At 41.8% G+C, this 20,920-nt stretch overlaps 1 protein-coding gene across 3 annotated transcripts; it reads right to left on the bottom strand.

Moving 5' to 3' along the window:
* Positions 1-18,160: 18,160 nt before the first annotated feature.
* On the bottom strand, positions 18,161-20,696 carry LOC110684712 (5-methyltetrahydropteroyltriglutamate--homocysteine methyltransferase-like). Of its 3 annotated transcripts, none has more exons than XM_021861154.1 (5): positions 20,352-20,696; positions 20,065-20,106; positions 19,458-19,623; positions 19,035-19,231; positions 18,161-18,426 (listed from the first exon to the last, which is right to left on the bottom strand). In XM_021861154.1, exons 3-5 carry the CDS (start codon positions 19,547-19,549, stop codon positions 18,284-18,286), a joined length of 432 nt encoding a protein of 143 aa, XP_021716846.1. In that variant the 5' UTR covers positions 19,550-19,623; positions 20,065-20,106; positions 20,352-20,696; the 3' UTR covers positions 18,161-18,283. The 3 variants fall into 3 exon arrangements, with proteins under 3 accessions (XP_021716846.1, XP_021716844.1, XP_021716847.1); XM_021861152.1 differs by having other exon boundaries at positions 20,404-20,696; XM_021861155.1 differs by having other exon boundaries at positions 20,290-20,353.
* Positions 20,697-20,920: the final 224 nt, after the last annotated feature.

Genomic DNA, 20,920 nt, shown 5'->3' with positions numbered 1-20,920 from the left:
ACGTCTGTCAGCATTCGGTGGGTAATGACTTATCTCTGGGTGTGTCGGTTTTTTGCTGTTGAGCCGAGTTTATACTGTTTCCGAAAGATGCACAAGCTAGAGCAGAACACCCAGAGCCAATATGGTCATCACGGGCCTGGCTAGTGGCGAATTGAGAGCCACCCACAATATTTAACCATGTGGCCAAACGATTCTTCGGACAAGGATTGGCGAGGCCAATGGATCTGGGTAAGGGCTCCAGCAGATCCAGAGCACCCCTACTTTTTCGCCCCCCCCCCCCCCCGCTATCTCTCCCGGCCTGATCCAAACATGCAAGACTTGGGTCCTGAAGATCCTGATGCCGCTCGTCATCCCAGTTATGAGCAGATGGAATTCTTCGGCAAACAGGAGAATCCTGGGGGAGCTGGCTGAATGAAGTTCATCCCGACGAGATGGCTTCCAGATAACCATTATGTCTTCCAAGAGAAGATGTTGGCGGTTGTCGGCCTCAGCCGAAAGCATAGAGGCGGTAAGTACCTTCGGCTGGGGCCGAGGACTTGCTCTATTTACTTTCTTATCGCTTTATTCGTTTTGTCTATTCCCTAAGGCTAACCTTCACTTTGCCCTTTCAGAGCTGAGCGAGGCGACCTCCGAAATTGACTACGATCGGCTAGGAGTGAACGCTGAAAGGGTCATTCTAGACCGAGCTTCTGCGATCACTAGTCCGAAGGACTGTCCGCTGCATTTGCACTCAACGGGCCTTCAGATTGAGGCTGCTGTAGACTACCTAAAGCAGAAGCCTTGGTGGGAGAAGCAGGATCCTTTGAGGCCCCTGCTACCCGAAGAAGTGCAAGCCGCTCAAACTGCGCGGACGTGAACAGAGCGATTAACTCCCTAGAAAGGGGAGAAGGGACTTCTGGTGCTGCCAAGGCTCAGCCGAATACTTCGTAAGGTCTTCAGCACTTTGCTGTTTGCTTGTTTGTTTGTTTTTTTTTTTTTTTTTTGCTGATCCCTTCTTGCTCCCCCACTTCTACAGTCTGAGAAAGAGGGCAGAAGGAGAGAGGGGAAGGCTCCACAATCGTCAGACGATCTTTCAGAACTTGACTCTTCGAATTTTGACGACATGGATGATCAACCTCTGGAGCAGAGGAAGAGAAGAAGGACGGGCCCAGCTGTAGTGGGTCCGGGAGATTTTACGCTGAGGTCGATGTCTGGCGTCGTAATAAGGGAGCCTGCCGCTGGCCGAGGCAGGGTTCCCAGAGGTACAGGGGGTCTTTCGCCCCCGACTCAGCCGCCGCCACTAATTCCGTCACCGCCGAGGACCCCTCCACCACCTCCTCCTGCTGACGACATGGAGGTGGATCAGCGAACTCCTGACCCAAAGGAGGGGGTTCCTGAGGCGGTTTCTAACAAGGGGAGTGCTTCTGAGCTCCCTGAGAATGAAGTCGTCAAAGCAGCCGAAGAGGCTGCTGCTGCTGAAGACGAGGCCCCTAGGGGCTTCACTGCTGAAATCCAGCAAGAGGTTGACGCCTTGACAAGTCAACCTCTTGGAGAGGCTGAAGGGGTCCAGATCGAAGGGGACCACGCTGAAGGAGGGGAAACGACTAGGCTCGAAAAAGCCGACGAAGCTCCATCAACTTCGTTCCCCTCTTTCAAATCCTTTCAATCTGGGGACATGGGGTTCTCAGCAAAGAAGTGCTCCATCCCAGCCGGCGTTAGGGCCGAAATTTGGGGGAAACACGGAGAGAGCGCTGAGGCTTATTTCGGCGGTTGCTCCGAGTTGTCTGAAATGGAGCTAGTCCGAGATTGGTTTGTTCGGGCAACCGCTGGAATTGCTGAACTTGGTCCCTCAGTCCCAGATCCCGCGAGAGACAACCAGAGGCTGCTAATGCAGGTATGTGAAAAAATTTCGCACCTTCATCAGTTCTAGTTTGCTTCATTTACTTGTAATTTTATTTACCTTGAATTGAACCCCGATTCTGCAGGTTGTCTACAATCATACTCTGACCTGTGAGATGATTGATGCGCTTCAAGAGAGAGTAGACATCGCTGAAGTAGAGGCAAAACTCGCTCAGCTGAAGCAGGAGAGCGCTGAGCACAAGGCCAAGGTTGTGGTTGACTCCTTCAACACTTTCTGTGAAGAAATGGAGAAGGACATCCTGCCTCAGATGGACGAGGGAGAGGCCTTGCTCAAAGCTTTCGGCGCGGTTGATGTCAAAAGCCACAAAGCCAAGATCTAGCAAAAAATTGACGCTGAGGTTCAATCTCAAATGTTGGCCCGAGAAGAGATAGCTCGGTAGAAGATCAAGATCTTAGAGGCTGATGCCAACCATCATCGCCAAGCTTGTGAAAGCAGGGAGAATGAGCTGGTCGAGGCCGGAGTCCAGCTAGAGTCTCAGAGGCAAAACATCACCAGCCTGGAGGTTAAGCTGAAGGATAAGGAGGTCGAGCTGTCCTAAGTCCAGAGTAAGGCTGAGTAGACTGAGCAGCGGCTTGCTGATGCCGAGGCTAAGCTGAAGGAGCAGCAGGAGTCCTCCCAGAAGGCCTTGGAGGAGGTCCAAAAGAAGATTACCGACGCTGAGGCTCAGCTAGCCCTCAAGGTTTACTCCAAGGAGGAGTATTCGACCGCCTACCTCAACGGTTATGGGGTGGCTCGAAGACTGGCTCTCCATGCTGCACCTGACCTGGATTGGTATCAGTGTGAAATTTAGGCTGAAGATCCCCACGATCCTCATATGACATAAGCCAGCCAGGCTGAGGTCGATCTGTTGGCCCGTCTCCAAGCGGAGGATGTTGCGGCCGCGGAAGCTGAGAGGAAGGAAGCTGAAGCCAAGACTCAGGCTCAACCTGCCTCTTCTGCAGCCGGAGCTGACGCCGCGCTGGATCCCGACGCTGCTGGGAAGCCTGACCCTTCAACTGAAGCCTAGGGACTCGGGCAGTCGTCTTCAGAATCTTGCGGATCAACGTGCTCTTAAAATGACAGATGCCGCTTCTGAATGTTTTTTGCCTTTGTTTTTGCTTCAACTTGCCTCAGTGTACAAACTATTTATTTTTGCCTTGTACGCATTTCGGCAGGTGTTATTTTCTGCTTGTGGGCGGCTGCCGATACTTTCTTTCTCGTTATTCAGACATTTTTATGCTTGTAGCTCGTAATCCGAGCATGATTTTCATCTATGAATCTGATATTTTCCTTTTACTTCCTTGCTTTGAACTTGCATGCTTGCATATTTGAATTGCTTTGAACGAGAGTCCATTTTTTTTTTAAATTGCTAAGTACAGAGCTTTGGTTTCGAGGTCTCATCTGAGGCAGTCTGCACTTGTAGTGCCTCTTGCCCTCTCAGAGATTTGAAGACTTAATCTTCAGATTTCTGAGATCATTTTTCTTTTCCTTGCTTATTTTCTGCCAGTTGTGCTATTGCTCTTGATTTTCTGTCTATCTGTAAAAATGGATAACTCAAACACAGGGCCAACCGAAGGCAGTGTTTCAAATAATGGCTTTCTGGGATACAAGGCTCAGTTAAGGCAATATCCCAGATTTGTCCATGGACTCATTGCCTTGTAGAACAAGTCTTACTGAGGTTTTCACCTCAGCTGAAAGACCAGTGTTCTTTAAAGAGACGAGTTTATCGGCAATCCGAAACCTGGTGCCCTGTGGGCGAAGGTTTCAGACAGGGACGAAGGAAACCCTTGAAGAGTAGATAGAATTAAGAAAAGATGAAAGAGTAAAGATTGCAAATGCTTGTAGAAAATAATGGCTCGGAGGTCTTTCATTAATAATTCAGAGAGTACTTACAAAGATTATTCTACCCCAAAGGGTTTACACGTGATATTTTTTAAGTACATCTGCATTCTAGTGATTTTTCAGCTCAGTTCCATCAAACTGCCGAAGTCGGTATGTTCCCGGCTGAAGCTCATCATAGATTTCATAGGGTCCCTCCCAAGCAACTGAGAGTTTCCCATGAATTCGGCTTTTCTAGACCGCAGCAGCATTCCGAAGCACGAGGTCTCCAATTTGAAAGGCCTTGCCTGAACTCTTCGGTTGTAAAATTTGCTGATTCTCTGCTTGTACGCAGCCATTCTAACTCGGGCCGAGTCTCTTACTTCGTCAAGGAAGTCGAGAGATTCCTTCAGAAGTTGCTCATTCTCGGCCGAGAAATGGTGCACTCGCAGGCTTTCAGAGCCAATTTCCACTGGGAGAACGGCTTCGGCGCCATACACCAATTTGAAGGGTGAATGGCCCGTTGCTTCTTTTAAGGTCGTCCGAAGGGACCAGAGAGTTCCTGGGAGCTCCTCTAGCCACTTGGACTTTTTATCCTCCACCCTCTTTTTGAGGGCATTCAGAATCTGTTTATTTGCAGCTTCGGCTTGTCCATTACTTTGCGGGTGGCATACCGCTGAATATGCCAGTTTGATGCCGAACTGATCTGTATACCGCTTCAGCGGAAGATTATCAAATTGCCTTCCATGATCAAAGACAAATACTTTCGGGATGCCGAAACGAGTGATGATATTCTGCTAGATAAATTTCTTGACAGTTTGCTCTGTAATGTTCGAGGCTGCTTCGGCCTCGACCCATTTACTGAAATAGTCAACACCAACTATCAGCCACTTTTTCTGGTATGCGGCATCCGGAAATGGGCCTAGGATATCCAACCCCCATTGGGTAAATGGAAGTGGGCTCAGCATGGGCTGAAGCTCCTGGGCTGGCTGATGGATGACTGGTGCAAATTTTTGACATTTTTCGCACTTTCTGTCCAGCTCCTTAGCGTCTGAGATCATGGTAGGCTAATAGTACCCTACCCTTAATGCTTTGTGGGCTAGGGTCCTTCCCCCAATGTGGTTCCCGCACATGCCGAGGTGGATTTCCCGAAGGATATAATCTGCATCTGTCGGACCCACGCATTTCAGCAACGGGGCTGAGAAGGATTTCTTCAGAAGTTCCTCCTTGAAGACAATGAACCTTGAACCGGTTCGCTTCAACTTGGAGGCCAAAATTTTGTCTTCGGGAATTTCTTCACGAAGCTTGAAAGCTAGGATGGGATCCATCCAGCTTGGCTCTTGGTCGACGCAACACACTTCATGTGCTTCGTCAACACTTCTTTCTCGGCGTACCTCCACATAAGCGGATTGGTTCAGCTCAGTGAGAGTTGAACTAGCAAGTTTGGAGAGTGCATCGGCTTGTGCATTCTGACCCCTTGGGATCAGCTGATGTAGACACCTAAAAATTTCTCCCCAAAACCAAACTCGATGATGAACAACCTTTCACCGCCACTATTGGTCGGGTTCAGTATTTAATCCCGAGAGTGCTTAAAAAATCGTATTTGATTAAATTTGTATTTTTGAACAGTCCATGGATTAGTCTTGATGTTTGGTAAAAACACAATTTTAATTTTAGCCCAAATTTATTATTTAATTTTAGCCCAAACCTTTTTTTATTTATTGTTTTATTATTTATTTTTGGCCCAAACCTTTTATTTATTTTCTTTAATTATTTTCTTATTTTAGCCAAAATAATAATAAATCAGAAAAAGGCCCGAAATTATCAATCGGCACTTAAAATGTTGAACGAAATTAGGGTTAAAAATGTATTTAGACGGAAAAGCGGGTTGGAAATTCCCGCTCCACGGCAGGTACCCACCTGTAGACACCCATTTGTGTCTCCCTAAAACCAAACCCAGTGATGAGTGCCTTTCACGTCGAATCATAATCGAATGAAACGAAAGTGTTGAAAGGTCTAGTGTTGCGGAAAGTTTTATTTCTTTTCTCTTCTCTCTGTTTTTGAAAACTTTATTTTAAGAAAACAGTCAATCCTGTTTGGTTGGTCCATGATATGGGTCCAATAGTGGTGTAGTTGGATGGGGCTTGCAAAGACCTTTCCAACGATATATTATAAGCCTAATTCCGATGAATATTGAGGAAGTTATGGCCAATTTACCAAACTGGGCCCGGTTTGAGCTTTAAGTACGGCCCAATGATCTAGGGGAGGGCCTAATATAATTTATCATTCCTAATGCAATTAGGAATGGTTTTAGTCTTCTAGAACATTCTAGAAGGTTCTTTTCATTCCTAATTCAGTTAAGACTCTTCAGAGTTTTAATTAAGATCAAATAACATTTTCGACTGAAATTATATTATTTTATCTTCCAGTACGGTAAGTTTATCAGATTTTCGAAAACGCGTGGAAAACCACTTTGGCATCCAACCCCAGGCCATGGCGCCTGGAACCAGGATTGGCGCCAGACGCCAGCCATTGGCGCCTGGCGCTAGCCACTGGTCCTGGCGCCAATGAGCCAGGGCTGCGCCAATGTGTTTTTGCGATCTTCAGACTCTTTTTTGTTTAAATTATCTTTTTTGGATGATTTTCTCTATAAATATCGTATCAAAAACTCCGTTTTCATTCATCATCTACATCTATCGTTCACTAATTCTCTTTATTCTTAAGTTTTTATTAACTCTCTTCATTCATTCATCAAATTAGCATTCATCTCTTTCAATAATCCTTTTCATTCATCTCTTTTCATCAACTTTCATAAACATTCATTCTTTCTTTTCTAAACTTTTCTCTTTCATACAAAATTCCGCATTCACAAGATCTAGAAACACCTAGCCATATTCGAAGTTGCCTTCGCCCTAGACGTGAAAGGTTTTAATTTCTGAGGGTTTGGTCCCAAATCTCTCTTTCAATTATTTAATTTAATTGTTTTGATTATTATTTTTCCTTGAAGTTACTAACGTGTGTATTTTGTTATTAAAAAAGGTACGAGGCATCCAAGTAAATACTTTAATTGATTAATTGATTTTATGATGTAGAAATCATGTTTAGATTGTTATTATGATATTCCTAGTATCATGTCTAGGTTAATTTTAATATCAAATATGATTGCTATGATGCCTTTTATTCTCTTCCTAATATTTATGATTGTTAGTATCATGTTAGGGCTAAAGATTTGATTTTTATTGCTTAGTGACATGCTAGGGTTTGTTATTAATCTTGTTAGTACCATGCCTAGGATCTTACTTTTATTATGCTTTAACATGAATATTGTTATAATTATGATTGCTATGATTATGATATTCGTTATTGTTCATGATTATTTTATTCATAATTGATTATGTTGCTTGATGCTTATTATTTATTGCTTGATCACACCTTTTATGCATGTTTAAAGGGAATTTGTACTTGCAATCACGCTTAATAAGATAATTAATAATCTTGTTAGGTTAATTGTGATTATAAATTCAAGTGGTCGCCAATAATAGATTTATTTGTGCATTAATATTCAACCAACATAGATTAAACAGGTTTAGGGTTAATCCTATTGATTGTATGTTAGTCAGAAAGCGCACATGAATACGAGCAGAATAAAGTAGAGGCCTATTATTAGGGCAGGTTCAATCTCTTTTAGGTTGGATTTGTACCATCATCCCCGAACCCTTATTTGGTTCATGACCTTATGGATTTGACGATCTCTTGGATCGTTAAGGGGTGTAACCTTCACTTCGTGAACGGTTTACAAGTTCCTAAAAACTTGTTGGCGACTCTTTTGCTTTATCTTCTTCCCTTTTGGACGCCACCGTACTTTAGTGTATGATCACAGTGGGGTTCAAGCTAGTGGGATTTTAAAGGCTTGAAATTATTCCCTACACCACCGTGTCACGGGAATCATTTCCGTCTAACGGTGAGATTTCCCGTGACACGGGAAATCTGCCGTGACACGGGAATTTTCCCTGTTTTTTCCGCGTAAACCCTTAACGCATTTTCTTCCCCGTTTACTAAAAATTTCCTGTGTCACACTAAAAATGCACCGTGTCACGGGAATGTTTCCCGTCTGATGATGGGATTTCCCATGTCACGGTACAGTTTGCCGTTTTGCGGGATACTTTTTTAGGGTTTTTATCATTTTAGGGTTCCGTGTGATCCCTCAGCAAATTTTCTCTATAAATACCCCCTCATTTCTGATGCACGGGGCACGAATTAATTCTCTATTTTTCTCTCTTCTATGCTTTAGCCTAAACACGAGCCTACCCTTCTTTTTTCAAAATTCCTTCTTCAAGTACTCCAAGGAGTCCATACTTTCCACGTGGTTCTGTCCTTAAGCCAAGGCGTGAAAGGTAGAACTGTTTGAGGGTTTGGCCCCAAATCAACTCTACTTTATTTAATTTAATTTAATTGTTGTTTTATTATTTCCTTAAAGTTACTAATTCGTTTATTATTTTGTAGTTGCAAACAAACAAAATCAAAGTAAGAATTATGTTCCTTTTATTTCTATTATTTTTCTAACGATTTTATATTGTTGGAATTATGGTTAAATTGCTTCCAATATTAATGTTTATTCTATTGTTGTTATGATCACCATATTGCATGTTAAAGGGAATATGTAGTTGAAAATCACGCCTAATAATATAATTTGGACAACCGGTTTAGGCTCCTTTTTAATCTTGTTGTTAATTCAAGTGATCACAAATATTTTAGAATAATGTGTTGCATTAATATTAAACCAATTTAGCCAGAAAATTGAATCTTTGTTTGTATGCCTTTGAGATCGCAGGAATCACTTTTCACTATAAGAATCGAGTAGAGGCCAATACGGGCGAATGTGACTCCATGACTCACTTCGTACCATCATCCCCATCCTCCTTTCGTGGTTCCGAACCATATGGAGTTAGTAATCTCATGGATTATGAATGGGGTGTAACCTTCACGGGTCAATCGTTGTTACCTATCGTTGTCCCTTATCGTGGTTACCTTTTATGATCCGTGAACGGTTTACAAGTTCCTTAAAAACTTGTTGGCGGCTCCCTACTTTCCTTGTCCCTAATCGTCTTATGTCGATTTCCACTTCCTATGAGTGCCAAGCATATTCACACATGCTTTAACGTAGGTGCACTTCAAACGACGCCTACAATTTGGCGATTCCACTGGGGAGGATTCTTGGTTATTTATCGATTTAAGTGATCGGTATTTAATTAAGATGAGTGGATGAGACTTGAAAGATTCTTGAAAAAATATTCCTGTGATTAATTTGGCATTTTTGCATATGCATAGAAGTTTTAACGTCGCATTTAGGCCTGTCCCGTAGGAAAAATTGAATAACTTGGTTGCGTACGAAGGAAAACAGGGCACCAGTCAAATCTTCTAACTTCCGTGCCACGGCAAAATCTGCCGTGTCACGGTATAGTGCACCGTCTGACGGTGCATAGTACTGTGGCACGGGAATTTTTGTCGTGTCACGGCGGTCCTAAAATCAGTCCGGTGGCTTATTTTCTCTTCTCACAGTCAACTTCCTTCGATTTTTCTGAAAAAACGTATGTGTTCTACATGCGTCTTAGCCCCGGGGGATTTAAGCTCTATCAACCCAAAAACGCTCATGGCAATAAGGGTTCATCCGAGTTATTAAATCCACCCAAACCATGGAGTCGAGTTCGATTTCATCACGAACTCGCGGAGCCGTCTGTTGGCATACACCCTCAAGGGAGGCTGCCTTGCTAACGCATCCAAACTCTTAACTATGGTACCCTTTTGACACCCAAAGGTTGACCAATAGTTGAACATAGATCTTGACTCTAGGTTGCGAACTTTTTTTACATCATCGTGCCTAAATGCTATGTGGTTGTTTGGTGCAAACCTTCATGTGTTTACTCTTTTGTTTAACCCATGACCAAGGGTTTTTATTTTCACATAGTAATTAGTACAGACCTAAAATGGATTAAAACCTGGAAAAATCACAAAACTGACCTGGAACTGTGCACCGTGTCACGGCATGTTCTTCCGCGCCACGGTGAACAGTGCCGTGACACGGGGCTTTTTACCGTCTGACGGTAGACTTCACCGTGTCACGACAGTCAGCACCGTGACACGGTGCCCAGGAAAAGTGTCCCGTCAGTCTTTTTTCGGTTTTTGTGCGTATGTATATGGTTTATGTGTCCAGTTTGGTGTCATGTCTAGCTGTACGGTCAAAACACGTGTCCATAACCTCACTTAATCACTCACATATCGTGCTCACACACTTTTTTCCTTAGTCGTGCACCACTTTTTGACCGTATTTTAGGGTAGTCTTGTTTTTTGTGTCGTTTTTTTTCAGAGTAAGTCGGATAGTATCCTCCCATATTTGCTTTAAAAAAATAATAAACAAATAGAATTTCAAAATTATAGATTTTTTTTTAAAATTCATTTTTTTTATCCGGATGGGTTAAGGTTAAGTTTGGTCATTAGAGGTGTGTTTGTTTCGGTGTCACAGTACTTGGTCAAGAAGCAGGGGTAGATTGTTACGGTTTGAGTCAATACCTCAACAACCTCTTATACCAAATAGGCGTACAAGGAAACCACCACAATCATCTCCACAATATCCATCTCCAGTCTAATTTCAACCAATGGCTACTAAGGAAGACATCGAGAACATTAACAAGAAAATTGAAATGTTGTCTAACATGATGCAGACACTCACCACTAGAGTCAACACGGTAGAGCAAGACAATCAAAACAATTTCACTACCGCTGCAATGGAAAAAATTAAGGAACAGATGAGTAAGATTTCTAAAGAATTCACTTATGTGGAACAGCCTGTCACCTCTTCATCCATAAGGGACAAGCTTCCTAAGAAGTTCTCCACTGCTGACATTCCCAAATTCAAGCCTACTGATAATCCGCTTTTCCATTTGAAGGCTTTTTCTGCAACCATGTCTCTTAAGGGAGTAGATGTGACAATCTTCCCTATAGTGTTCCCTCTTTCCTTGGATCATGCCAGTCAACAATGGTTCTACTCTTTGGAATCCAAACATGTTGCGACCTGGGAAGATGTTGCTAAAAGCTTTATGAATCGTTACAAGTGTAACATTCAGGCCAAGACTTCTGAACGTGAACTCTCCATTCTCAAGCAGAAAGAGAATGAAGGCTTCACCACTTACCTAAGCAGGTGGAGGGAAACAGTCGCGCTCTTGGTGGATCCCCCCAAGGAAAAGGAGATGGTTCGCTTGTTCATTGCCAATCTGACTCATAAGTACAAGCAACACTTGAAGTTTCTACCTCTGAGTACCTTTGAAGTTGTATACGATATTGGAATCAATATCGAGGACGAACTAATGAAGACTGCTGGTAGCAACAATAATAACAACACTTGGAAAAACAAGAAGAACGACACTCCTACTTCTTCGTCTTCCAAGCCCAATAATGCTACCAACAATATCAATATCAATGATGTGCTGGCCCTTAATGCTCCTCCTCAAAGATTCCAAAGGCAAAGGAGGGTTTACACGCCTTTGGGAATGACTTATGATGCTGCTTTTGACCGTTTGCATGGTCAAGGACTGATATGCCAATTGGACCATTTCTAGAACCTCGACCAGAGAATAGGACTGCTAGCTATGACCCCAATGCTTATTGCAAGTTTCATCAAGGCAAGGGTCATAATACTTAGAAGTGTTGGAGGTTGAAGGATGCAATCCAAGACCTAATTGATGCTAATCAACTTCCTGTCCCTCCAGGGGGCAAGAAGCCTAACATTCAAACGGGTCCTCTTTCTGATGCTTTAGCTATCATGGGAGATGAAGTCTCCTTTGATCCGTCAATACTCATTCAACCTGTGAATGAACCTCTGCTGGAAGTTGTATATGTCTCGAGTTCTGAAGAAGTGAATGGAATTTGGGATAGTGACGATGAAGACGTCTATCTCAAGGATATAGCTTGTTCATCTCTTGGAACAAGTGAAGATGTTTGGGGAGACTTTGAGGTCAAGGTTCTCACCAGAAGTGGACGGTTGCAACAACCTAGTCCACCTCCCCCTCCACCACAATCACATCCGATAGTTGATCCCATCGACCCTGTGAACAGCGATGTGGTCAAACAATTGCAAAAGATCAAGGTGGAGATGAATGTATGGAAGCTTTTGGCCACTTCCCACGAGCATCAAAAGGCTGTGATGAATGCTCTAGTGAAAATAGGAGTTCATGATGACATGACTCCTCAAGGATTGGTTAACTTTCTCACTACTAAATTGCCAAGTACTAGCAATCTGATTTCGTTTGCTGACAAGGATCTGCCCCCGGAAGGGGATCAACATAATAAGGCTTTACACCTCACTGTGGTGTGTAGGCAGATGAATGTTCCTATGAGCCTGGTTGATAACGGCTCTGCAATCAATGTATGCCCACTCCGCATTGCAAATAAGTTGGGCATAAAGAATGAAGAACTGACTCCCTCGACCCAAGGGATTCGTGCTTATGATAATACTCGCCGTCAAGCCGTGGGTGCTATCACACTAAACATAACTACTGGTGCCATTGAACGTCGCACCAAGTTTCAGGTGGTAGATATTAAGGCCTCTTTTAATCTGTTGTTAGGACGCCCTTGGCTTCATGAGCTAAAGGCGATTCCATCATCGCTGCACCAGAAAGTGAAAGCCATAGTTGGAGGGGTTCCAATTACCATTGATGCCTCTCCTATGCGCATTCAAGTTATCGACACTCATATCGTCCATGTCAAACATGACGAAGAAGACGAAGATCTTTGGGGTTTTCACTCGATGATGTTCTCGTGATTGAAGAGGAGGAAAAGTGTCATCTCGACTTTGATTCCTATTCAAACACCAATATTAATGCCATTCTGAAGAAGCAAGGGCATTTCCCTGGAATGACCCTCGGACTCAAAAAGAAAATGGCTGAATTTTGAGGCCATCCTGGTGCACTCAAGAAGGATACTTTTGGCTTAGGATTCAAGCCGACAAAAGAAGATGTGAGACAAGCCCTCTTGAAGATGAAGGCTCGCAATAATGCTCGAATCACGAAGACGGAAATGGCCATGGATCCATATCCATTCACCCTCAATGGCCAGTACATCAAAGAGAGGGAAGACTTCCCATGTTATGAATTCTCTGAGCCATTCGTCCACGACGGGAAGCGTGAACCAGGATTCGAGATGTTCCTCGATTGTGACTTTGTTAATGAAAACGAAGAGCCCTTCGCAACGGAGAAACCAGCTAGCTCAAACTCTGATGATCTAGGCATCAACCTGCTTTTTGGAATGGAGAAGAATAAGTCTAAGCCCGTCTGCAATGATAACTCTGAGCTCGTTCAAGCTGTCATAGCGAACAAGGATTTTGACCCCTACGAGTTAATCGTCCGAGCTGATAATATTTCAAAGGGGTGGCGCAAGACATTAAGGATTACTACACCAAGCGGAGAGAAGTTGGAAATAACCGCTGGCGAAGGTCCTATGTTTGATGAGTCTGAGTCGTCTGGGTCTGAGTCCAAGTCTGAGTCTAAGTCTGCAGACGATTCCTTAGAGTTTGAGCCGACCCTCTTTCTGTTATAGAGCCCAATCCTGAGTCTCTTGTTGAGTCTTCTCTTTCCGGTGAGGTCGCGGCTGACCTTGCCCCTCTTGATGTATTAGCCAATGAATTCAATAAAATGAGTACCTTTGCTTACGATGCGTGTCATTCCCCTAACCTTGATCAATATTGCTTTGCTAATGATAAAAATGAAAAAGAAATAATAAAAGCAATGGAAGAACACGAAAATAAAACGGCAGTTATAGAAGATACAGAAACAGTTAACATTTCCAATGATACGACTGTTAAAGAAGTAAAAATTGGATTAACACTAAGTCAAGATGAACGCAAAGAGCTAATTAACTTGCTTAGTGAATTTGTTGATGTATTTTCTTGGTCATACCAAGATATGCCAAGAATTGACAGGGATATAGCTCAGCATACGATACCACTCATTGGCCATGCCACCGCCCAAGAATGAGAAAGAGATTCGAGGTTTCATTGGAAGGCTGCAGTATATAAGTAGGTTCATATCAAAGCTCACAGAGATATGTGAACCTATATTCAAGAAGCTTAAGAAAAATGTCCCACTCACATGGGATGACGATTGCCAAAAGCTTTCGACAAAATCAAAGAGTATCTGGCAAACCCACCCGTGCTAGCACCAGCAATACCTGAATTTCCTCTTTGACTCTACCTTACGGTCACAAGAGAAACGATGGGGGCAATGCTAGCACAAGAGATTGAAAGCAAGGAGAATGCAATCTACTACTTGAGTAAGAATCTTCAAGGATATGAGACACGATACACACCACTTGAAAAATTGTGTCTCGCACTTGTGTGGGCCGCACAGAAACTAAGACATTATATGCTCACTCATACAGTGCATGTCGTGTCCAAGATGGATCCTCTCAAATACTTGTTCGAAAAAGCAACGCTCAATGGCAGATTATCAAGGTGGATAGTCAATCTTTCTCAGTTTGACTTGAAATTTGTACCACAAAAAGCCATCAAAGGTTCTGCGGTTTCTGACTTCTTAGCAGACTTTCCGCAAGAAGAAGTTGAGAAAGAAGAACATGAGTACGATTTCCCTGACGAAGATTTACTCATGACCGAAGATGATAGATGGACGCTCTATTTTGATGGAGCTTCAAACCAAAAAGGATGTGGTGTAGGAGTATTGCTTGTATCACCCAATGAAGAGCACATCCCAATTTCCATGAAGCTCGACTTTGATGTCACCAACAATGCCGCAGAATATGAAGCATGTATTTTGGGGTTAGAAACAGTTGTCGCCTTGGGAATTAAGAAGCTCAGAATCTACGGTGATTCTTCACTAATCATTAACCAAATCTCCAAGAGATGGAAAGTGAGAAGTGAAAGTCTCGCTACGTATCAAGCTCATTTAGAAACTCTCACGGAGCAACTAGATGAAGTGGAATATACGTATTTGCCGAGAGAAGAAAACCAATTCGCCGACGCACTAGCTAAATTAGCATCAATGGTGCGAATTCCAACGGATACAATCAAAATGTTGTTGACCATAGAAAGAAGATATGAGCTGGCTTATGTTCACGCACTCGACGATGAACAAGAACCACAAGAAGAAGATGAAGAGCCATGGTATACGGATATCCTTAACTATGTGACAAGAGGAGAATACCCTCCTAATACTGGTAAAAGGGCACGCCGTGCTTTGAGGCTCCTGGCCTCACAGTATGTGCTCATCAGGGGAGAACTCCACAAGAGAACTGCAATGGGGAGAAATCTCTTATGCATAGCCAAGAAAGAAGCACAAAGAACCATGGAAAACCTTCATGCTGGTATATGTGGAACGCACATGAATGCAAAGATGTTAGTCCAAAAGATTCAATGACAAGGTTATTATTGGACTACTATGGAGAGAGATTGTCACGAATACGTCAAGAAATGTATGAAGTTTCAAGTCTACGCAAATTTACAGCATGTTCCACCTTCGCTTCTCTACACATATACTTCTCCATGGCCTTTCTCCACTTGGGGCATCGACATCATTAGAAAAGTAACACCACCAGGACAAGGGGGCATGAATTCATCCTCGTAGCGATCGACTATTTTACCAAATGGGTCGAAGCTGCCTCATATGCTAAGTTAACGGTGAAACACGTAGCTCAATTCATTGAGAAAAATATCATATGCCGCTATGGGGTACCACGTGAGATGATAAGCGATAATGGAACGCATTTCCAAGCCGAATGCGCGGAATTATTACAGAAATATCATATCAAGCATCACAGATCATCACCTTACAGACCACAAACAAATGGTGCGGTCGAATCGGCCAACAAAAATGTGAAAACTATCATCGAAAAGATGACAGAAACTTACAAGGATTGGCCAAGTAAGCTACATTTCGCCCTTTGGGGTTATCGAACCTCTGTTCGTACATCAACGGGGGCTACCCCTTTCTCTCTGTTTTATGGAATTGAATTTGTACAACCAATAGAACTCGAAATCCCTTTTCTTCGAATCGCATTGGAAAGCCAACTAGATGAAGTCGACTGGATTAGAGCAAGATATGATGAACTAGTCTTACTTGATGAAAAACGCTTGGCAGCTTTGCATCATGTCCAAACCTACCAACAGCGTATGGCGCGACATTTTAATAAAAAGGTCAAGACTAGGAACATCAAAGAGGGTGACTTGGTGCTTAAGGCACTTCGTAAAAATGTGTTAGATCCAAGAGGAAAATTCAGACCAAATTGGTCAAACCCGTACATTGTTAAAGCCATCTTGTCTGGCGGAGCGGCCCAATTGGTAGACATGGACGGTAACGGTTTCCACAATTTAATCAACTTGGATCAACTAAAGAAATTCTATGCCTAGTCGCATGGGTTCATGACCCAATAGAGCTACGTTCGGCCTGATTCCTTTTTAAGGATACGTAAGCAACCCCTCAAGGGGGCCCGGCAACTTTAAAAAATAAAAAACCTCCCTCCGTCATTCAAGTATACACGTCAGTTCAGCATTGCGTCACGACAAAAAAAAAAAAAAAAAAAAAAAAAAAAAAAAAAGATTTTTGCCGCGACACGGGACATTCCACCGTGTCACGGTACAGTCCAACGTGGCACGGTGGACCTGAGCAAAAAAAAAATGCCGTGACACGGGAATTTCCAACGTGTCACGAAAATTTTCACCGTGGCACGGTGGACTTTCAGATTTCCAATGTTTTTTAGTGACGCAGTCTTTGCGAATTCATGATTTGTTCGATGTTTTTTTTTTAATTCTTCCATTGCGTCAGACTCCTTGACTCGGATAAATAAATAAATAAAAATCATTGTAATTTTTTATTTAAAGCTAAAATAAATATGCTATTATTATTGAAATAAATGTGACTACAATTATTGGCATCATACGCCTTATTTTAAATAAAAAATTATAAATCATAAAAGCAAAGCAATATTGATCTAATCCCTCTTCACTTTAGGAACCTCATTCTCTTTTTCAATTAGGTCGGCCTTCACCATTAATGTGTCTTTTGTAGCCCGAACCGTCACACCCCTAGTCGAACTTTCACCCCTTTTATCTTTCTTAAAAGTCTTCGGTTGTTTCTCTCTATAGACCATCTTCTCTTTACCCTTCCCTTTCACATAATTCTTCTTTTTCAGCATTATAGGAGTCTTAAACTCAATCCCTTGTGTTCTTGGACCTAGACGATCTTTAAGAGGTGCTTTCTTATTGCCAAGACGACTCTTCACATCAGATTTGCGTGATCCGAATCGTTCCCCCCTACTTCTAGGGTTCAACCATGCCTTGTATGCACTAGATAAAGGAGGAGGAGCTTGGTTACTTGCAGAAACGGTCCACAGAGGTCTTCCAATCCAATAAGTCTCGTATTTGTGAACGTTACTTTCATGCAACGATACTTCACGAGGACTATCGTTATAGCGTGGAACTACTTGTTCAAGTCCATACTGCCGCATCAGTCGAGAAGGACAATAAAAAGTCAGTTTTGAGATACTAGGAACACGGCAATATGGAGTATCATTCGTACCAACCATCCTAGTAAGCCTCCACCAAGGCACCACCCAACGAATGGAAAATTCTCTCTTTGCAAAGAAATTTTTCCAGTCTTCATACGACATGTTCATGAAGTAATTCTTCTTCCTGCGGACTATATCGTTAGGGCCATATTTTTCAACATCGTCGGGGGCTTCAAATAGTTCTAAACGCTCCATCAACCAAATCTGCACACAAAAAAAAAAAAAAAAAAAAAAAAACAGTCGATAAAAAAAAATTGCAGATTCCCGTGACACGGCAGACTTCACCGTGACACGGTGCCTGTTTTGTCAGCTTTTGCTTCGTCAAGGCCACGAAATGCTTCTCCAAGGCACGTAGGCAAAGGAGATCTCCTAGATTCAACATGTTCAAGCACAGACGCTAAACAAGCATGTCCTACCCTACCGTTTGCAAATAACAGCTTGCTAAACATGCAAAAAATATATGCCCTTCTACGATATATATGATAAGACTCAGAGATAGGGCGATTAAAATATAAATTTTCAAGTTTTTCTAAGTCTACCTCATTACCACACACAATTCTATTTAAATCTGGATCTGTTAGATTCAGATGGCGTTCAAAATCTTGATAATAACACTAGTGGAAACATATTTATCCGTAACGGGCAAAAATAGCCTATCCGTAACGGGCAGCGGACATTCGTATGCTGCCGTTACGGATAGGCTATGTTATTCGTAACGGACAGTTTGACTGCCCGTTACGAATAACCCGTTATTTGTAACGGGCAGTCAAACTGTCCGTTACAAATACAATTGAACCCAAATTATAAAAAAAAAAATGCAGCAGGTGATACCTGCTACACTGCTAACCTGATAACCTTTTATGATGCCAAGTTTTAATTACTATTATCAATATTCAATAATAATAAATGTAAAATTTTATTAATTATAAAATCAAAGATACAACTTTACAACAACTCCCTAACATGAGTCAAAAGCTACTATATAAATAATAGTCCTTAATACAACATGAAAATTTATAACTATATAGAGTGAATAGTTAATTTGTATGCGAGGCTCGACCAACTGAAAGAAGATGAATGCACCCTTTGCATGAACAGCATTAACCACTTTCTTCCTTGCTTCGACTTGCTCATTAGTGTAAATTCCTGGGCAATGGGGAAATCTGCAGCATAATTCTATTTTTGTTAGACACACGGCAGTAATATTTTTTACAGGAAGACCATAATATGAACACATATAGTGAGCTAAAATCAGAAGAATTATACTAGCTAACTGTAAAAAATATAGGATGGGAACCCGAAAACTAATTTGGTTTTTCCAGTCCGGGTTTGTTAACTGATAATTTCTCAAGTACCATTGAAATTCATTTTTATAGCACAAGAACTAAGAAAGGGGTGGATTATGCCTAGCTACTAATCCCCACCTCCCCGTCTCAGCGTCATGGCCCATCTATTTTATAAGATGGAACGAGATTAAGCCTATACATTTCAATTTCAAAATCCAAAAAGCCAGAAAACAGCAAAGTTCTTCTTTTTTCATCCACTCTCATTCATATATTCACAACCATACATAATGGGGTTACTCAAATTGCTACAATATCTTACATTTTGAGCTCAATTAGTGAAATATAAGTGGGAAATTAACTGTACAAGAAATAAATTCAATCATTAAAGAAAAAATACAGAGATGAGCATTGAAATTCATTTTTATAGCACAAGAACTTCCTGGTACAAAATTCAGCAACACGAGTCACAATGTAGCGAAAGTTACCTGGGTCTTGGACTCCAACATTGGTGATACGGAAGGAGTGGACGACCCACTTCAAGTAGCTACCGTGCTCAGACTTCCTGAGTGGCAAACCTTCTCTCAAAGAAACCTCGTCAATTTGGATAACATTGATACCAGCCTTCTCAAGATCCTCAACCTCATCCTTGATGGCCAAAGCAATTTGGTAGCAAGTCTCGTGCCTGAATACATAATAACACAAATAAATATATGAGAAATTGAGCCATAATCAAAACAATCTATTTGAACAGAGTTTTATTATAATCCCAGTTTCTGAGGATCAAATATGATATTCACAACCAAAGGAATTGTCACAAAACTATATAAAAAGTAAGTGTTAATAAAAAAAAATAAAAAAGAAATAAGAAAAACTTATGGCAAGCAAAATGTAGTAGCATTGGGGTTTACCTCATCCTTCTGACCAGACAATGCCTTGGCCAAAGCGTTAACTTCAACAACTTTCTATGCGGCAAATGCAAGCTATGACTTGATTTCATCATCAAGCTTTAAGTCTCTTTAACAAGATCAACAGTAGTGTGAAGAAGTGAGCAGGAAGTGGAGACCACAAGCTTGTCTTCAAGCAAAGAACAACTAATTAAGTCAGCCAAACGTCTTTATAACAAGTTAAGTCACCCTTAGCAACTAATTTTTCCCGTTGCGACATAAATTTATTTGTTTGAGATACAAGTTAAGTCACCCTTAGCAAGCTTGGACAACAACAAGTAGGAGACAAATATAACGCAGTATAATTTAACCAATTTCACAAGGCAATTTAACCAATTTCATAAGGCGATACAACAATTTATTGGTCGATTATGCACTACTAATACACTATAATAAACAAATATAACACAGTATAATTTAGACATTTGACTCATAGTATTATTCAAAAAACCCTAAAATTAACAAATTCCAAGGTTCAAAAGCCAAATTCAATCAAACATACTGGAAATTAGGGATGATCCCCAATAGATGTTCAAAAGCCAAATCAAATTCAATTAAATCAAATCAATACCTTTCTCGAGATTCTTCCATGTCAATTTCGCTTTCTTTCCTTCTATTCAAAATCAAATTGGGGAAAATTGTTAACTTCTTCACCATTAAATTAAAATTAAACCCTAAATTGCAAAAATAAAGCACAAAATATCCCAAAAATCTAGTACCCAGAAACTTAAATCAATTAAAAACAACATAAATTTCAAAAAATAAAGTTGAATCAACTTAGACAATCATCGTTTACCACATTCAAACTGATAAATCTTCCAACTTAATATTCGATGATTACAAAGAGAAAAATCTTACCTGGTTGCATCAGTTCGTTCAACGACTTAGATCTAAAGATGAAGAAGCCTACGGGCTTGGTTGTTCTCAACGTCGCCACAATCGACGCTAACCGGGTTCGGACCCTGGTCGAACCGGAGTGGGTTTTCAAGCAAGAGCTCCATCACCGCCGGTTACACCTCCGCCCAAAACGACGCCGCTTGGGAGCTCTTGTATGAAGCCGCCAGTCAAGTTGCTCGTCTCAAGATGAACACAATCGCTACTCAAGTATTGGAGATGGGAGGGAAGGAGAGGAGAGGTGAATGACGGGGAGGAGAGGAGAGGAGAGGAGAGAGAGAGGGAGTGAGCGATTGATGAGAGAAAGAGAGGGGGAGTGAGGGAATAATGAGAAAGAGAGGTGAAACCCTAAAAAGCAAGTATTGGGCTCCTCACATTATTTGGGCCAAGTTTGGGAATCTACATGTAATATAGTATTCGTAACGGGCAAAATATTGTCCGTTACGAATACTTATTTATTCGTAACGGGCAAAATAGTGCCCGTTACGAATACATTATAAACTCAGGCATCCCAGACAATGGAGCTGAAAATA

This window comes from Chenopodium quinoa, unplaced genomic scaffold (genome assembly GCF_001683475.1).
Source record: "Chenopodium quinoa cultivar QQ74 unplaced genomic scaffold, ASM168347v1, whole genome shotgun sequence".
Classification (NCBI taxonomy): Eukaryota; Viridiplantae; Streptophyta; class Magnoliopsida; order Caryophyllales; family Amaranthaceae; genus Chenopodium; species Chenopodium quinoa.
The sequence above is the reverse complement of the archived record's forward strand: the minus strand, read 5'-3'. Positions and strand labels throughout refer to the sequence as shown.